Below are 15,503 nucleotides of genomic sequence, written 5' to 3' on the forward strand. Positions count from 1 at the left end.
AAATGCAGATTTTCAACATCCCTGAGATAACGTTGGCTTTATCTCCATCAGCCCCCCCTACCACTCAATATAGTTTCCCTGTAGTTAGCCAGCAAAGTATACCAGGCTTTCTATAATTCTACAGTATCAGATCAACAGGGTGACAATTTTATCACAAGCACAATCACCTGTAGCTCACGTTCTAAATCACTTGTTGCAGGCTTCAAAATATATTTGTCTGAATGCATGGGTGTGTTAATTAGACGTAATAATAAATAGCAATCAATTTTACTGAGAATCTGTCACCAGGTATATACGGTTCTATCACAACAGCATAAAGTAGGGTTAGAATCCCTGATTATAATACGGGGTCACTTAATGGGCTTCTTGCTACAATTCTGATAAAATCACTTTTATCTGCTGCAGCTCCTAACAAATGATGACTTCAGCTAACCCCATCTCTCACCATGATTGATGGCTTTCTGCCTACACACAGTGTAACCAAAAAGCTGTCAGTCAAGGGTGTGGAAGGGATTAGACAGAGCTTATCATTAAGAAGTGTAGTAGATAAAAAAAGTGCTTTACCAAAACAACAGGGAAGAAGCCAGCAAGAAGCAGAAACCTAATACACATTCTTTTTAACGAGTGTTGTATACAAGGTGAAAACAAATAGGGTTTGCATTGATTTCCAGAAAAGTACCATTCTTGTTCATGGGTTGTGTCTGGTATTACAGCTCATCCTAATTTTAATGAAAGTGGCTGAGATGCAGCAGCACCCACAATCTGAGGACAGAAGGGGCACAACTTTGAAAAAAGCAAACACTATTTCCTAAACTCATACAATAATAAAACAATATGAAGATTCCAATGTATTTTTTATTTATGACGTTATTTATGGCCACCTCGGTAAAGTTAATCAATTTTTTACCATTTGTGTATAAAATACTTATAAAAAGAAATTTGTATCCTGGCCATTTTAACAAATTCTCATTCATACATAGTACTTTCTATAAAATGACATCCCGAGTTATCCTTTTCAACCTGCTTAATAACTAGGATGACTAGTCTTTTAAACATAGTTGATGCTTTAGGATCCTGACATATCACTTCCAAACGGTTGCCAGTCGGACATCCTTTCGGTAATCTTTCACCTGCTGAAATCTATATATATAGCAACATAAGTATGGAGATTCATCAGTTCCCTACAATGTCAGGACTAACAATAGTATTGCTGGAAACGTGTTTGTATTAAAAAAGGTTTTGGAATTTTAACATTCACCTCGGGTGCTAGATGTATAGATGTACAACCCTTGAATTCACTCCCCCCAGAACTCTGTCCACTTTTGAGACAAGAGGACTATTTGTTACTGGTGAGCTGACTGTTTCACACTTTTTTGCTTTTATAGTTCACTACAATTGTGTGTTTATCCTAAGGTTATCATTCCACTATCTCAGATACATTACCTTAATCTCTTTCTTGTAGTCATCTGTATCTGTGAACAGGTCATCTCTATGTATCCTTTCCACTTCACCAGAGGGTTTTTCAACAAAATAAGTGCTGTCTTCACAATCATGGATAATAGATCCTAAAAAATAAATCAGACTAAACAACGCACTTATTTGTACACATCCTATTTCTCACATAAGACCGCTAGTTCATCCACCACAACCCATAACTGATATGACAGAGAGACAATCTGAAAGTTCAAACTTTATACAGATGTTCTCTGCTAAATGAGCAAACACCATTTGTAGACAGTTTAGCTGGCCACACACAATAGATGGCTGTTGGCCGAATGACAGCCATCTCAGCTGACAGTTCCATACACAGCAGCGCTTGTTTGACGGAGCACTTCTGTGTTCTCTATGAGAAAGACACTGGTTGACATGATGGCCAGTGGCTAATCTCTGGGAGTACAATGTGATCAGTAGTCCGTGATCAGTAGTCCTTGATCGGATATGCCCGATCAACATCTCTCCTCGACTATAGTCAGCCGGACAACACATACATTAAACTGTCGGGTAAACCAATCGATATTGGCAGGTTCAGACGACATTCGCCTAATGTATATAGGGGCCCTTGAGAGGTTTACTCCCAAGCAAGTCTTTCATGGCCGAGAAGGGAATAAAGCTGGATTTACACTGGCTGATTATCATGAATGAGCGTTGCTAGAAATGCTTGCTTCCCAATGATAGGGGAATGTAATCAGACTACCGATCCTTCAACAAATGAGGAAAATGCTTACTCGTTGGGTCACAAGACTTTTTGGCTTGGTGAAAAGATCATTGTTCTCAGCAGCACACTGTTCTGTATAAAGAAGACCTATGTTGCCAAGAACAATTGCTGATCATTCAGTGCGGACATGAAGTGTGATTCTCCTGTCTAAACAGACTACTAAACAACTGCCAATTTGCAACACCACTGGTCGGCTAGTGCAAAGCTGGCCACGCTTCATCAAGTCCCTGACCACTGAAAGTGAACAGACTTGGAAATTATGTTTCCATAAAAAAAGCACAGCATTATCCTTACAAGGGAGTTATAGCACTTTTTTCCTTATGGGCACAGTGTGAGAGCATGGAGCTTAATTGCATTGGGAAAGTGGGGGAAATATTATTATTTTGGTGGCACAGATTGGGCAAATTTTCACTTACGTTGTGGGCTCTTTATAAAGAAGTATAAAGTGCATATTATTTTTCAGGCTAGCTGTATGGCATTGAAAGGTACAACTTAAGCTCATCAACAGACATCTGTAAAATTGCTGCATTTTTCAATTTTTTTGGAAGAAGGGGTAAGCTCATGTGTCACTGTAAGTTGAAAGTTACATTCAAGTGCTAATAGATTTGAGTGTCCAATAAGTATTGCATATTACTTAGTTTGAGTCTCTTTGTCTTTTGCATCCAAAAAAATGATGGTAGAATTTTTTTCCTTTTTTCAAGGTGCCTCCATCCTGAAAATGTGTGTAAACACTGTGATACGATACAATGTCTAACAACTACATTTTTTTCTATGAACCTATCAATTAGAAAGCCATCAGCCTTCAGTCAATGTAGAATTACCACTGACATGATTAGGCCAAATATTTAAACTAGCCTCTAAGAAACTCAGATGGAGGATGAATTAAAAGAGCACTACACCTAAAGTTGACAGCTTTTAACAGTGCAGCATAAAACCATAGTATAAATTATTATTATTTATTATTATGGCTCCATTTATTCCATGGTGTTTTTACATGTGAAGGGGGTATACATAATAATAACAAGTACAGTAATCTTAAACAATACAAGTCGCGACTGGTACAGGAGGAGAGAGGACCCTGCCCGTGAGGCTTTACAATCTACAAGGGATGGATGAGGATACAATGGGCAAGGGCAGAGCTGGTCGTGCAGTGGTTTGGTGGATTGGTGGATACTGCAGGTTGAAGGCTTGTCGGAAGAGATGAGTCTTCAGGTTCCTTTTCAAGGTTTCCACGGTAGGCGAGAGTCTGATATGTTGGGGTAGAGAGTTCCAGAGTAGGGGGATGCAGAGGAAAAAGCTTGTATGCGATTGTGGGAAAAGGAGATAAGAGGGGAGTAGAGGAGAAGTAGAGGAGATCTAGTGATGTTCGGAAGTTGCATGTAGGTAAGTACCGGGAGACAAAGTCACAGATGTATGGAGGAGACAGGTTGTGAATAGCTTTGTATGCCATAGTTAGGGTTTTGAACTGGAGTCTCTGGGTAATAGGGAGCCAGTAAAGGGATTGACAGAGAGGAGAGGCTGGGGAATAGTGAGAGGGAAAGGTGGATTAGTCAGGCAGCAGAATTTAGGGTAGATTCTCGGGGTGCAAGAGTGTTAGAGGCGGCCACAAAGTAGGAGGTAGGAGGTTGCAGTAGTCAAGGTGGGAGATGATGAGGGCATGCACTAGAGTTTTGGCAGATTCTAGGTTGAGGAATGTACAGACCCGGGAAATATTTTTGAGTTGAAGTCGGCAGGAAGTGGAAAGGGTTTGGATATGTGGTTTGAAGGAGAGATCAGAGTCAAGGATTACCCCAAGGCAGTGAGATTGTGGGACTGGGGAGAGTGAGCACAGCAGCCATTTACTTTAATGGATAGGTCTGTTGGGAAAGTCGATTGAAATGGGAGAAGATGATGAATCCTGTTTTGTCCATGTTAAGTGTTAGAAATCTAGCAGAGAAGGATGAAATAGTGGACAAAAATTCTAGAATTTTGGTTAGTAGGGAGGTGATATCTGGTCCATAGAGGAAGATCTGTATGTCATCAGCACAGAGATGATACTGCAAGCTGTGAGATTCTATGAGCTTTCCCAGGCCGAAGGTGTAAATGGAGAAGATCAGGGACCCTAGGACTGAACCTTGCAGGATTCTGACAGATAGGGGGTAAGGTGAGGAGATGGTGTGTGAGTGGGAGACACAGAATGTCTGGTATGTTAGGTATGACACGATCCAAGATAGGGCCAAGTCAGTGATGCCAAGAGATGAGAGGGTCTGTAGGAATAGGGAGTGGTCCACTGTGTCAAAGGCAGAGGACCAGTCCAGGAGGAGGAGGACAGAGTAGTGTCGCTTGACTTTGGCAGTCAGTAGGTCATTGGTGACTTTTGTTAGGGCAGTTTCAGTGGAGTGATGCAGTTGTAAGCCAGATTGTAAGCGGTTGAAGAGGGAGCAGGAAGAGAGGTGGGAGGACAGTTCGAAATGGACATGTTGCTCCAGGAGTTTTAAGGCATAGGGGAGAAGTGATATAGGGTGATAGCTAGATACAGAGGATGGGTCAAGAGAGGGCTTTTTAAGGATGGGTGTGATTGAGGCATGTTTGAAGCATAAGGGGGAAAACAACAGTTGTTAGTGATAAGTTGAAGAGATGGGTCAGGGTTGCGATGAAGACCGTGGTGAGGTTTGGGATGAAGGGGTATGGGATCGGATTAAGTGCACAGGTAGTGAGATGTAGGGCGGGAAGTTGGTCATCTGTAATGGTCGAGAAGCTGGTTTTGTAGGAGGAGGCCTGAGTAGTTAAGAGGAGGGACTCTGGGGGTTGTAGGCCAAAGCTTTGTCTGATGTTATCAATCTTCTGTTTGAAGAATGAGGCAAAGTCTTCAGAGATAAGTGGAGAGGGAGGAGGTTCTGGGGGATGGAGGAGAAAATTGAAGGTGTTGAATAGCTGTTTAGGGTTGTGAGACAGGGAGGATATGAGAAATGAGAAGTAGGTTTGTTTTGCTGTAGTGAGCCCGCCTCAGTTCTTTGTTCAGGCTGGTGTGCCAGGGTTGTCTGTTGATTTTGCGAGCTTTGATATGTGTGAGAGGGGTGACTGATTCAAGAGCTGCAGCTATGGTGGTGTTATATAAAGCGGCATCCGCATTGTGTAGGGAACGTTATGTCTGTAAGAGGGAGAAGGGATTCAGAGAGTGAGTGTAGATCGAGGTGCTTGAGATTTCTGTGAAGGTGTGCAAGTTTGTAGGGTGAGGATTGTGGACTTGGAGAGGAAAGGGAAGAGAATGTGAGTAGGTTATAGTCAGAAAAAGGTAGAGGTGAGTTAGAGAGATTAGATAGGGAGCACAGGCGTGTGAAGATGAGGTCCAGTGTGTGGCCATCTTTATGAGTGGTTGCAGAAGACCATTGAGCGAGGCCGAAGGAGGAAGTGAGATATAGAAGTTTAGTGACAGCTGAGTGGGATGTGTCAATGGGTATGTCGAAGTAGTGGGGTACCACAGGGCTCTGTCCTGGGCCCTGTATTGTTCAACATCTTTATCAATGATTTAGATGAAGGAATTGAGGGTAAACTGATTAAATTTGCTGATGACACAAAGCTAGGAGGGATAGCTAATACTAGAGAAGAGAGAGAGAGGATTCAAAAAGATATAAACTGGAGAAGTGGGCAGTAACTAACAGAATGGTTTTTAACAGGGAAAAATGCAAAGTACTACATCTGGGCAATAAAAATGAAAAAAGCATATACAGAATGGGAGGAATAGGCCTAAGCAACAGCACATGTGAAAAAGATTTGGGTATACTAGTAGATCACAGACTGAATATGAGTCAACAGTGTGATGCAGCAGCAAAAAAGGCAAATGCAATTCTAGGATGTATTAACAGAAGCATACAGTCTAGATCACGTGAAGTCATTATTTCCCTCTACTCCTCTTTGGTCAGACCTCATCTGGAATATTGTGTCCAGTTTTGGGCACCACATTTTAAAAAAGACATCAACAAACTGGAGCAAGTTCAGAAAAGAGCAACCAGAATGGTGACCGGTCTGCAAACCCTGTCTTATGAGGAAAGGTTGCAGGATTTGGGATTGTTTAGTTTGCAAAAGAGAAGACTGAGAGGAGACTTAATAGCTGTCTACAAATATCTAAAGGGCTGTCACATTGTAGAAGGATCAACTTTATTCTCATTTGCACGAGGAAAGACTAGAAGCAATGGGATGAAACTGAATGGGAGGAGACACAGATTAGGTATTAGAAAAAACTTTTTGACAGTTAGAGTGATCAATGAGTGGAACAAGCTGCCACAAGAAGTGGTGAGTTCTCCTTCAATGGAAGTCTTCAAACAGACGCTGGACAGACATCTGACTGGGATGATTTAGCGAATCCTGCTTTGAGCAGGGGGTTGGACCAGATGGCCCAGGAGGTCCCTTCTAACTCTACGATTCTATGATTCTATGATTCTAAGTCACCCATGATGATAGCGGGGATGTCAGCGGAGAGGAAATGAAGTAGCCAGGTAGTGAAGTGGTCGAAGAAGGTCGTGGCTGGCCCTGGGGGGCCGGTAAATGACAGCCAGTTGGAGGTTGGTGGGGGAGTAGATGCGCACAGAGTGCACCTCAAAGGAAGGGAGAGTAACAGAGGGTGAAAGTGGGATGTGGGTGAAGGAGCAGTTATCTGACAAGAGAAAACCAACTTCACCACCATGCTTGGGACCAGGTGTGTGGGAAAGGTGGAATAAACCATATGAAAGTGCGGCGGGAGAGGCTGCGTCAGAGGAGGTGAGCCTGGTTTCGGTGATAGCGAAGAAGGAAAGTTTGTTAGTAATGAAAAGATATAAATCAACCATATATATATAATCATGGTTCATGCACATATGTATATTTTGGCAGCTTATAGGTATTAAGGTTAACTCACAATGGCATATAAAATTTTGGTCCCATTTTCATCCAGAAAAGTGGGACAATTTTTTCTCACTTATCATCCATGTGCAATCCTTTTCTTAACTAAGCGGCTATTAATCTTTTACAGAACGATTTACAGTTTCCTATGCTACAGAATTGTAATGAATCCATAAAAATGGGATGCTATACTGATGGTCTGTAAGGTATGCGATTTTTTCTTGCACTGTACTGATTTCAGAGTGAAATTGCAGCATGCTGCAATTTTTCTCTCATGCCGAATACAGCTGAGAGAAAATACGCAGAGCTGCACTGTCACAATGAATGACATTGATCCGAATAACATAGTTATTAAGGTTGAGGAAGACTTTAAGTCCATCTAGTTCAACCCATATCCTATCCTAACCTACCCTAACATGTTGATCCAGAGTAAGGCAAAAAAAAACCCATGTGGCAACAGTAAGCTTCACATTGGGGAAAAAAAATTCCTTCCCGACTCCACATACGGCAATCAGACTAGTTCCCTGGACCAACACAATATTAAGGAAACTAGTGTATATACCCTGTAATATTATACTTTTCAAGAAAGGCATCCAGTCCCTTCTTAAAGTTTAGTAGGGAATCACTCATTACAACATCATATGGCAGAGAGTTCCATAGTCTCACTGCTCTTACAGTAAAGAATCCGCGTCTGTGAGTATGCTTAAACCTTCTTTCCTCCAGACGTAGAGGATGCCGCCTTGTCCCCATCACAGGTCTAAGAGTAAAAAGATCATTAGAAAGGTCTTTGTATTGTCCCCACATATATTTATATATTGTAATAAGATCACCCCGAAGCCTTTCTTTTTCCAAACTAAATAACCCCAAGTGTAGTAACCTGTCTTGGTATTGCAATTCAATTTTTTATCAGATTGCACTCATCCGATTTATACGCTAGTATGAGCGAACCCTTTATGTGGGAAAAAGTGGGTTCAATATTTTTACAGATTTCTAGAAAGTAGCTACTTCAAAAAAAAAACACTGAAGTTCTCCTATCGCCCACCAGAAAGGGATGTTTCCACACAATGGATTACAGAAAATAATAGATTTTTGGTTTATGAAAGTACATATTCAACTACCTACTTGTGTTATTCTTTGCTATTGTTTTGTTGTTATTATAGATATTTTAGCACATGTATTCTTTCAACTCTATTATGATCATACCTTCGTCATACCATCCATTGTGTGAGCAGAGAGAAAGCACCTTTTTTCCTTGTAGAGGCGGCGGGTCAGTACTCAGAACTGGTATTTCTGGAATTATTTGGAGAAAAAAAAATACATATGAATAATGGTCAGAGGCTTAATTATACTTTACAACTAATTTTATTTATACGTACTGTATATACAACACAGTTTACAAACTAGCGTCAATGGAAGATATCTCCTTACAAAATAAAAACAGGTAGTATTTAAAAGTCTTTAAAATTAGATAAATACAACCTTAGATGAACCTCAAGACAAAAATTACACCATGCAATTATTTATTTTACAAAAATAAGGCAAACAGCACATGTGAAAAAGACTTGGGTATACTAATAGATCACAGACTGAATATGAGTCAACAGTGTGATTCAGCAGCAAAAAAGGCAAATGCAATTCTAGGATGTATTAACAGAAGCATACAGTCTAGATCACGTGAAGTCATTATTTCCCTCTACTCCTCTTTGGTCAGACCTCATCTGGAATATTGTGTCCAGTTTTGGGCGCCACATTTTAAAAAAGACATCAACAAACTGGAGCAAGTTCAGAAAAGAGCAACCAGAATGGTGACCGGTCTGCAAACCCTGTCTTATGAGGAAAGGTTGCAGGATTTGGGATTGTTTAGTTTGCAAAAGAGAAGACTGAGAGGAGACTTAATAGCTGTCTACAAATATCTAAAGGGCTGTCACATTGTAGAAGGATCAACTTTAATCTCATTTGCACAAGGAAAGACTAGAAGCAATGAGATGAAACTGAATGGGAGGAGACACAGATTAGATATTAGAAAAAACTTTTTGACAGTTAGAGTGATCAATGAGTGGAACAAGCTGCCACGAGAAGTGGTGAGTTCCCCTTCAATGGAAGTCTTCAAACAGGCGCTGGACAGACATCTGACTGGGATGATTTAGCAAATCCTGCTTTGAGCAGGGGGTTGGACCAGATGGCCCAGGAGGTCCCTTCCAACTCTACGATTCTATGATTCTATGATTCTAAAACGCAGAAGAAGTGTGTGAAAAATTAAGTACACTATTCCTGTTTCCATAGGAGGGTAAGCAGCAGCCAGTTGCTGCCAATCAAATGCCTGTGACTATTTGTTCTTCAGCAAGTGTGACCAACTTTATAACAACAAGTTTTGGTAGTTTGCTGGTCTAGAGCATTCAGGTGAGTGTTAAAACAATGCCCAGGAGACAATACATCTGCAATGATCTCATTCAAGCTGTTGCCTATCAATCTGAGAAAGGTTATAAAGCTTTTTTGAAACTATTCTTTGTCTATCATTTTAAAGTGGGAAAGATTATTCATAAGTGGAGAACGAGAATCTGTCTCCAGAGCTTATTTTAAATAAAAGAGGGTGTTACCAGTGTGAGACATGTAGATCAGGAGAGCAGACTGTCAGTCATTACATTACTCATACTGGTAACACACTCTTTTAGTTAAAATACCCTCTGGAGGCAGATTCTCAGGGAAATCTGTGTCCAACCCATATATCCTAACAATAATTTACATATAAGAAAAACATTGTTTACTCTAGATTAAAACATCAGATCACAGATATCAAAGTATTATTTTATTCAGCTTCCTATGAACTACATGCCCATATAAATGGCTTAGGAAGGTTGATCCTACTGACAGATTGCCTTTATTGTACATGCTTTCAATGCAGCAGTGCTTCATTTCTGTTCAATGAGTAGATATTTAAAGTAAAGTAATTTGTAAGGTCTCAGTTTTTCTACTTAATCTTCTATATGATTAGCACAAGTTAGTGATTGGATGAGTGTTGTCATCAGTGAAAACTGCAGTTATTTCTCCTGCTAGATGATACACGTGGCACCCACTTATCATGGTGAAAACAGTAACGATAACTGCAACGATGTTCTGCCAAATAACCATTGAGGCATTTTCCTAGCATAACAAAACACAAATAAGTAAGGCTGGGTTCACATCGCGTTAGGTGCCATCCGTTTAACGCATCCGTTACTAACCGGCACTAACTCTATGTAACGGATGCGTTAACGCACCCATTGCCAGCCATTATAGTAATGCATCGTAACATATGTCAAATACGGCATGCGTTAGCGATGTTCCGCTGTGACGCACCCTCGAACGGGGGCTACCGCGTTTTCGGGTATGTTAGGTCTAACGCACAGCGAACAGACGCGTTCGCTGTGCATAGACCTCCATTACTAACACATGCCGATGCAAGGGTACCTTGCGTTAACACATGCGTTAACGTGATTGACGAAAAAAGTTGCTTTTGGCCATCAGCATTAGCGCATCCGTTTAACGGATGGCACTAACGCGATGTGAACCTAGCCTAAGGTATACAAGTTTCTGCAACCTTACACTTTCTTGGAAAAACATTTGTGGAAAGAAATACAGTATAGACTATTGTCTTATAGACAGGAATGTTAAAGGGGTTCCCTAAAAGTGAGATAAAATGGAGTCCATGATATAATTCAAACTGTAGCCCATCCTTCTCATGTGTCAGTACAGGTTGTAGACTGAAGATGTACACCTCACGAAATGTGTGTCAACTGACAAAAGTTGGGTGATGAATCCGCACCGGGCTACTCCATCTGACATCGCTATTATGATATTACGAAGGATCACGTAGTGTCTTCTCACCATTTGCACCAACTTGAGGTTCCGCACACCCTGGGGACACATAAGGTCAGCTTGGAACAGGTTTGCAGACACCCCATGTCCACACGAGACCAGGGAGGCATGGGAAGTGAGAGGATGTGGCCCATGCAGTTGTTTACATGGCACCACACTCGCTCACAAACTTGACAGGCTGAGAGGCCCTTTTTACTACCACCAGTGAAACAGAGCACTGCCAGCCTGGTAGGACTTCCACCAATTCCTTGTTAGATATAAGCTCAGTCCGTTAACGGGATTATATCGGGTCAGATACCAGCCCCGATAGAATGCAAAGTTAAGTCGAGAATATGAATGGGTGGAATCGTGGATCGAGAAAAAAGAGCAGTTCAAGGTTAAAATATATATTTAATCACATTAAGGGCACATTAAACAATAAACTATATATATGATGGTTATACATATATACAGTGGTCAGATATGCAAATATGGGTGAAGAACAAAAGATATGAGCAGATGGATTACGTCAATTACCGGTTTGATGTCCAACCATGTGTGCGCTGTGCCGCGGGGGGGCATGAGCTGCCAGCTGGCTCCTAGTTCCTTCACAGCATGATACTCGCATGGCCCCCACTTTTGAAGTGAACAGCAAGCATAACAGAGAGAAACCTCATGGCCTTACACAGCCTTTAACCTCTTGGTCACACACTTTTCTGCCCCCAGAAGGGTCCTTATTCCCCTTCCCTGGAGGTTTGTAGCTAAATCTCCTAAAACCTATGAAAGATCATAACTTCCCAACGGAAGGTTATAGGGAGGCGGTTCTAGCGCAATCAGGTCCAGCCGGGCTCTCGTTACGCCTGAAAACCAAACCCAGTGTTCCTACCTGGCTCCTACTAGCCATTCTACATAGTTATCCACCCTGGGGTACTAGAACGGATGAAGTCCGTGGAAGGCGTTCAGTCCATTCCATTCCAAAGATCTTGAAAACATAACCCGTGTGTGGCTAGGACATACGATAAGTCCATATTCTCCTCATGAAATCCTAGCTGACTAAACAAAGCAGTTAGACTGCATGTTATTTATGTCTTCCTGTAGGAGCTTGGAAACTATTAGCTGGTGGGGTTGGGGATTTCTTCCCTGAAGCTGAGAAGGCTGAACCCCCCTCCCACTCCCGGTGAACCAGGTGTCCTGTTACAGATACACATGTTTCAGGATAATAGTAAGCTGCCATTAAATCCCCCCATCCTTCAAATCATCCCTTTTAGAGGGCGCTAGGAGGCAGCACTTTCTAGTGTTCCCCTGTGCGCCCGTATTGAACCTTCCCTTGTCTGGATAACCTGTCATCTTTACTGTGATCGCGGCCCTTCTTGTGGCGCATGGCAAAGTGGTATTGCTGGAGCGCAAGGCTCCAGCGTAGCAACCTCCCATTCATTCTGGATACAGCGTGTAACCAACTGAGGGTGTTGTGGTCCATTTCCATGGTGAATTGGCATCCGTACAAGTAGATGCTGCAGGGCCCACACAATTACCAGACATTCCTTCTCCATCGTGGAATAGGCCACTTCCCTCGGCAGGAGCTTCTGGGTTAGGTACAAAATGGGTGTTCTTGGCCCATAGAGTTGACCAGACTGAGCACTGCACCGAAGCCAAAGTCACTGGTGTCAGACTGCACTACAAACGGCCATGTAAAGTCGGCTGCTTGTAGTACTGGGCAGCTGGAAAGGGCAGTCTACAGTGCCCAGAAGGCCATCTCACAGTTGTTTGTCCAATTGATTGCAGAGGGCAGTTTCTTCTTTTCTTCTTGGTGAGGTCCATCAGGGGCTTTGCCAGGCTACTAAATAGGAGTTCGAACCTCCTATAGTGCCTGGCAGTGCCCAGGAAGGACATCACCTGTTTCTTTGTCCTGGGGGTTGGCCAGGATGCGATGGCATCCACCTTCCCAGACCTCTGCTTTTGCAGCCCAAGGTTAAATTATACATTTAATTGACTTAAGGGCACACTAGACAATAAACTATCTATGTGATGCTTATAGATATACAATGCTCAGATATGCAAATATGGGTGAAGTACAAAACATATGAGCAGATGGATTCAACCCAGGAGGGTCTGGTGCTATCGAGTCTGGCAGGGCCCCCATTACGGCTGGAGACCAAACACGGCATTGCTACTTGGCTCCGACTATCCATTCTAAATATCTCCCCACCCTGGGGTGCTAGAGCAGATCGAGACTCTAGAAGGCATTAGGTCCGTTCCAGAGATCTCGAAAATGTAACCGGTGTGTGGCTAGCATGTACGATAAATCCATATTCTTTGTATGAAATCATAGCTGACTCAACAAAGCATTTAAACCGCATGGTATCCACAGGAGGTCTTCCTGTAGGAGCCTGAAGACTGATAGCTGGTGGGGATGTGAATTTCTTCTCTGAAGCTGAGAAAGCAGGGCCCCCCCTTCTGAGGGAGGTGTCCTGATAAAGCTGCACACGTTTCAAAAAGATAGTAAGCTGCCATTAAATCCCCACCATCCTTCACAAGTTGTACCACACATACCACTTCAACGGCTGAAAGCACAGCTGACATATACTAAGAAATATGTTTTAACCCACATTATGCCCAAAGAGGAGATCTCCAGCTTCATCCTTCTAAGGGTCCCGTTTCACATAGCAACGCACCAGCGATCTCAACAGCGATACGACCTGGTAAGGATCGCTGGTGCATTGCTACGTGGTCGCTAGTAAGCTGCCAAACAGGCAGATCTCTTCAGCGAAGCAGCAACGATCCAGCGATCTGTATAACGATCTTGGCGGTCGTTGGTACCTTGTCACACAGCAGCTTTTCTGATGATTCCCGCCTGCGTCCCTGAGTTCTGCGTCGCTCGTCGGCGTCACACACAGCGATGCATTCTGGCTAGCGGGACGCCACCTATGAAAAAATGGCCCAGGACATTCGAGCACGATCAGCGATATTCAGCAGGGGGGGGGGGGCGGTCGCCGCTGCGTGTCACATGTAGCGAGATCGCTGGCGAGGTCGCTGTTGCATCGCAAAATCGGTGACACTTCAGCGATCTCGCTATGTGAGATGGGGGTTAAGTCAGTCTGACAGCTTTATAGCAGTGCACAGAGAGTGACTGCTTTGAACTGTAAAAGAAATAAACACTGAGGAAGATGAAGCTGGAGATATTCCCCTTTGTACTCAGCGAGGAAGAGATATATATTTTTAAGGCTGGGTTCACATAGCGTTAATGGGCTGGTTTAACGCATCCGTTACACAGCGGCATTAACGCTATGTAATGGATGCGTTAATGCACCCATAAACAGCTATAGATGAGCGCATCGCTAACGCATTCCATAATCGGCATGCGCTAGCGATGTGCCGTCATTCTGTGACGGAGCCTCGGACACGGGCTGCAGCATCTGAGGCTCCATCACTGCTAGCACAGATGAATCATCTGCGCTAGCGGGAGGACATAACGCGATCGCGTTATGTCATAGCCTTAACGCAGTCCATCAGCGCTATGCGTTGAACGGACTGTTGTTAACACTATGTGAACCTAGCCTTTAAGATCATAGCCCTGTTCCCGGCTGAGGTACAGGTGCTTCTCAAAAAATTTGAATATCATCAAAAAGTTAATTTATTTCAGTTCTTCAATACAAAAAGTGAAACTCATATATTATATAGAGTCATTACAAACAGAGTGATCTATTTCAAGAGCTTATTTATGTTAATGTTGATGATTATGGCTTACAGCCAATGAAAATCTAAAAGTCATTATCTCAGTAAATTACAATACTTTATAACACCAGCTTGAAAAATTATTTTAAAATCTGAAATGTTGGCCTACTGAAATGTATGTTCAGTAAATGCACTCAATACTTGGTCGGGGCTCTTTTTGCATCAATTACTGTATCAATGCGGCGTGGCATGGAGGCAATCAGCCTATGGCAATGCTGAGGTGTTATGGAAGCCCAGGTTGCTTTGTTAGCAGCCTTCAGCTCATTTGCATTGTTGCGTCTGGTGTCTCTCATCTTCCCCTTTACAATACCCCATAGATTCTCTATGGGGGTTAAGGTCAGGTGAGTTTGCTGGCCAATGAAGCACAGTGATACTGTTGTTTGTAAACCAGGTATTGGTAATTTTGGCAGTGTGGACTGGTGCCATGTCCTGCTGGAGAATGAAATTTTCATCGCCAAAAAGCTTGTCGGCAGAGGGAAGCATGAAGTGGTCAAAAATTTCCTGGTAGACGGCTGCACTGATTTTGGTCTTGATAAAACACAGTGGATCTACATCTGCAGATGATATTGCTCACCAAACCATCACTGATTGTGGAAACTTCACACTAAATTAGGAGGGCAAGACCTATTCACTCAAAAGCCAGTAAAACTTTCATCATCAGACCTTCCAACAGGACAAGGATTTCAAACAAACTTCAAAGTTTACCAAAGCTTGATTTCAGAAGATGTCCTCGAAGAATCTAGAGTGCTAATAACTGTCTCTTGACTTGAACCCCATAAAAAATGTTTGATGAGATTTGAAGAATGCAGTTGCAACAATCAAACTTATACATTTTAGCAAACTGGAAGTCATTGCCCATGAGGAA

At 42.6% G+C, this 15,503-nt stretch overlaps 1 protein-coding gene across 1 annotated transcript in view; it reads right to left on the bottom strand.

Annotated features, from left to right (window-relative positions):
* Positions 1–15,503, bottom strand: part of VWA3B (von Willebrand factor A domain containing 3B) — a 347,179-nt gene that overhangs the window by 24,435 nt on the left and 307,241 nt on the right. Inside the window, exons 30-31 of the mRNA XM_073589743.1 lie at positions 8,276–8,362; positions 1,444–1,565 (exon numbers count right to left, since the gene is read on the bottom strand). Coding sequence (XP_073445844.1) covers positions 1,444–1,565; positions 8,276–8,362 — 209 coding nt within the window. The remainder of the gene's footprint in view (positions 1–1,443; positions 1,566–8,275; positions 8,363–15,503) is intronic.

Source organism: Dendrobates tinctorius, unplaced genomic scaffold, assembly GCF_039654945.1.
Source record: "Dendrobates tinctorius isolate UK_male_01 unplaced genomic scaffold, ASM3965494v1 ptg000112l, whole genome shotgun sequence".
Taxonomy (NCBI): Eukaryota; Metazoa; Chordata; class Amphibia; order Anura; family Dendrobatidae; genus Dendrobates; species Dendrobates tinctorius.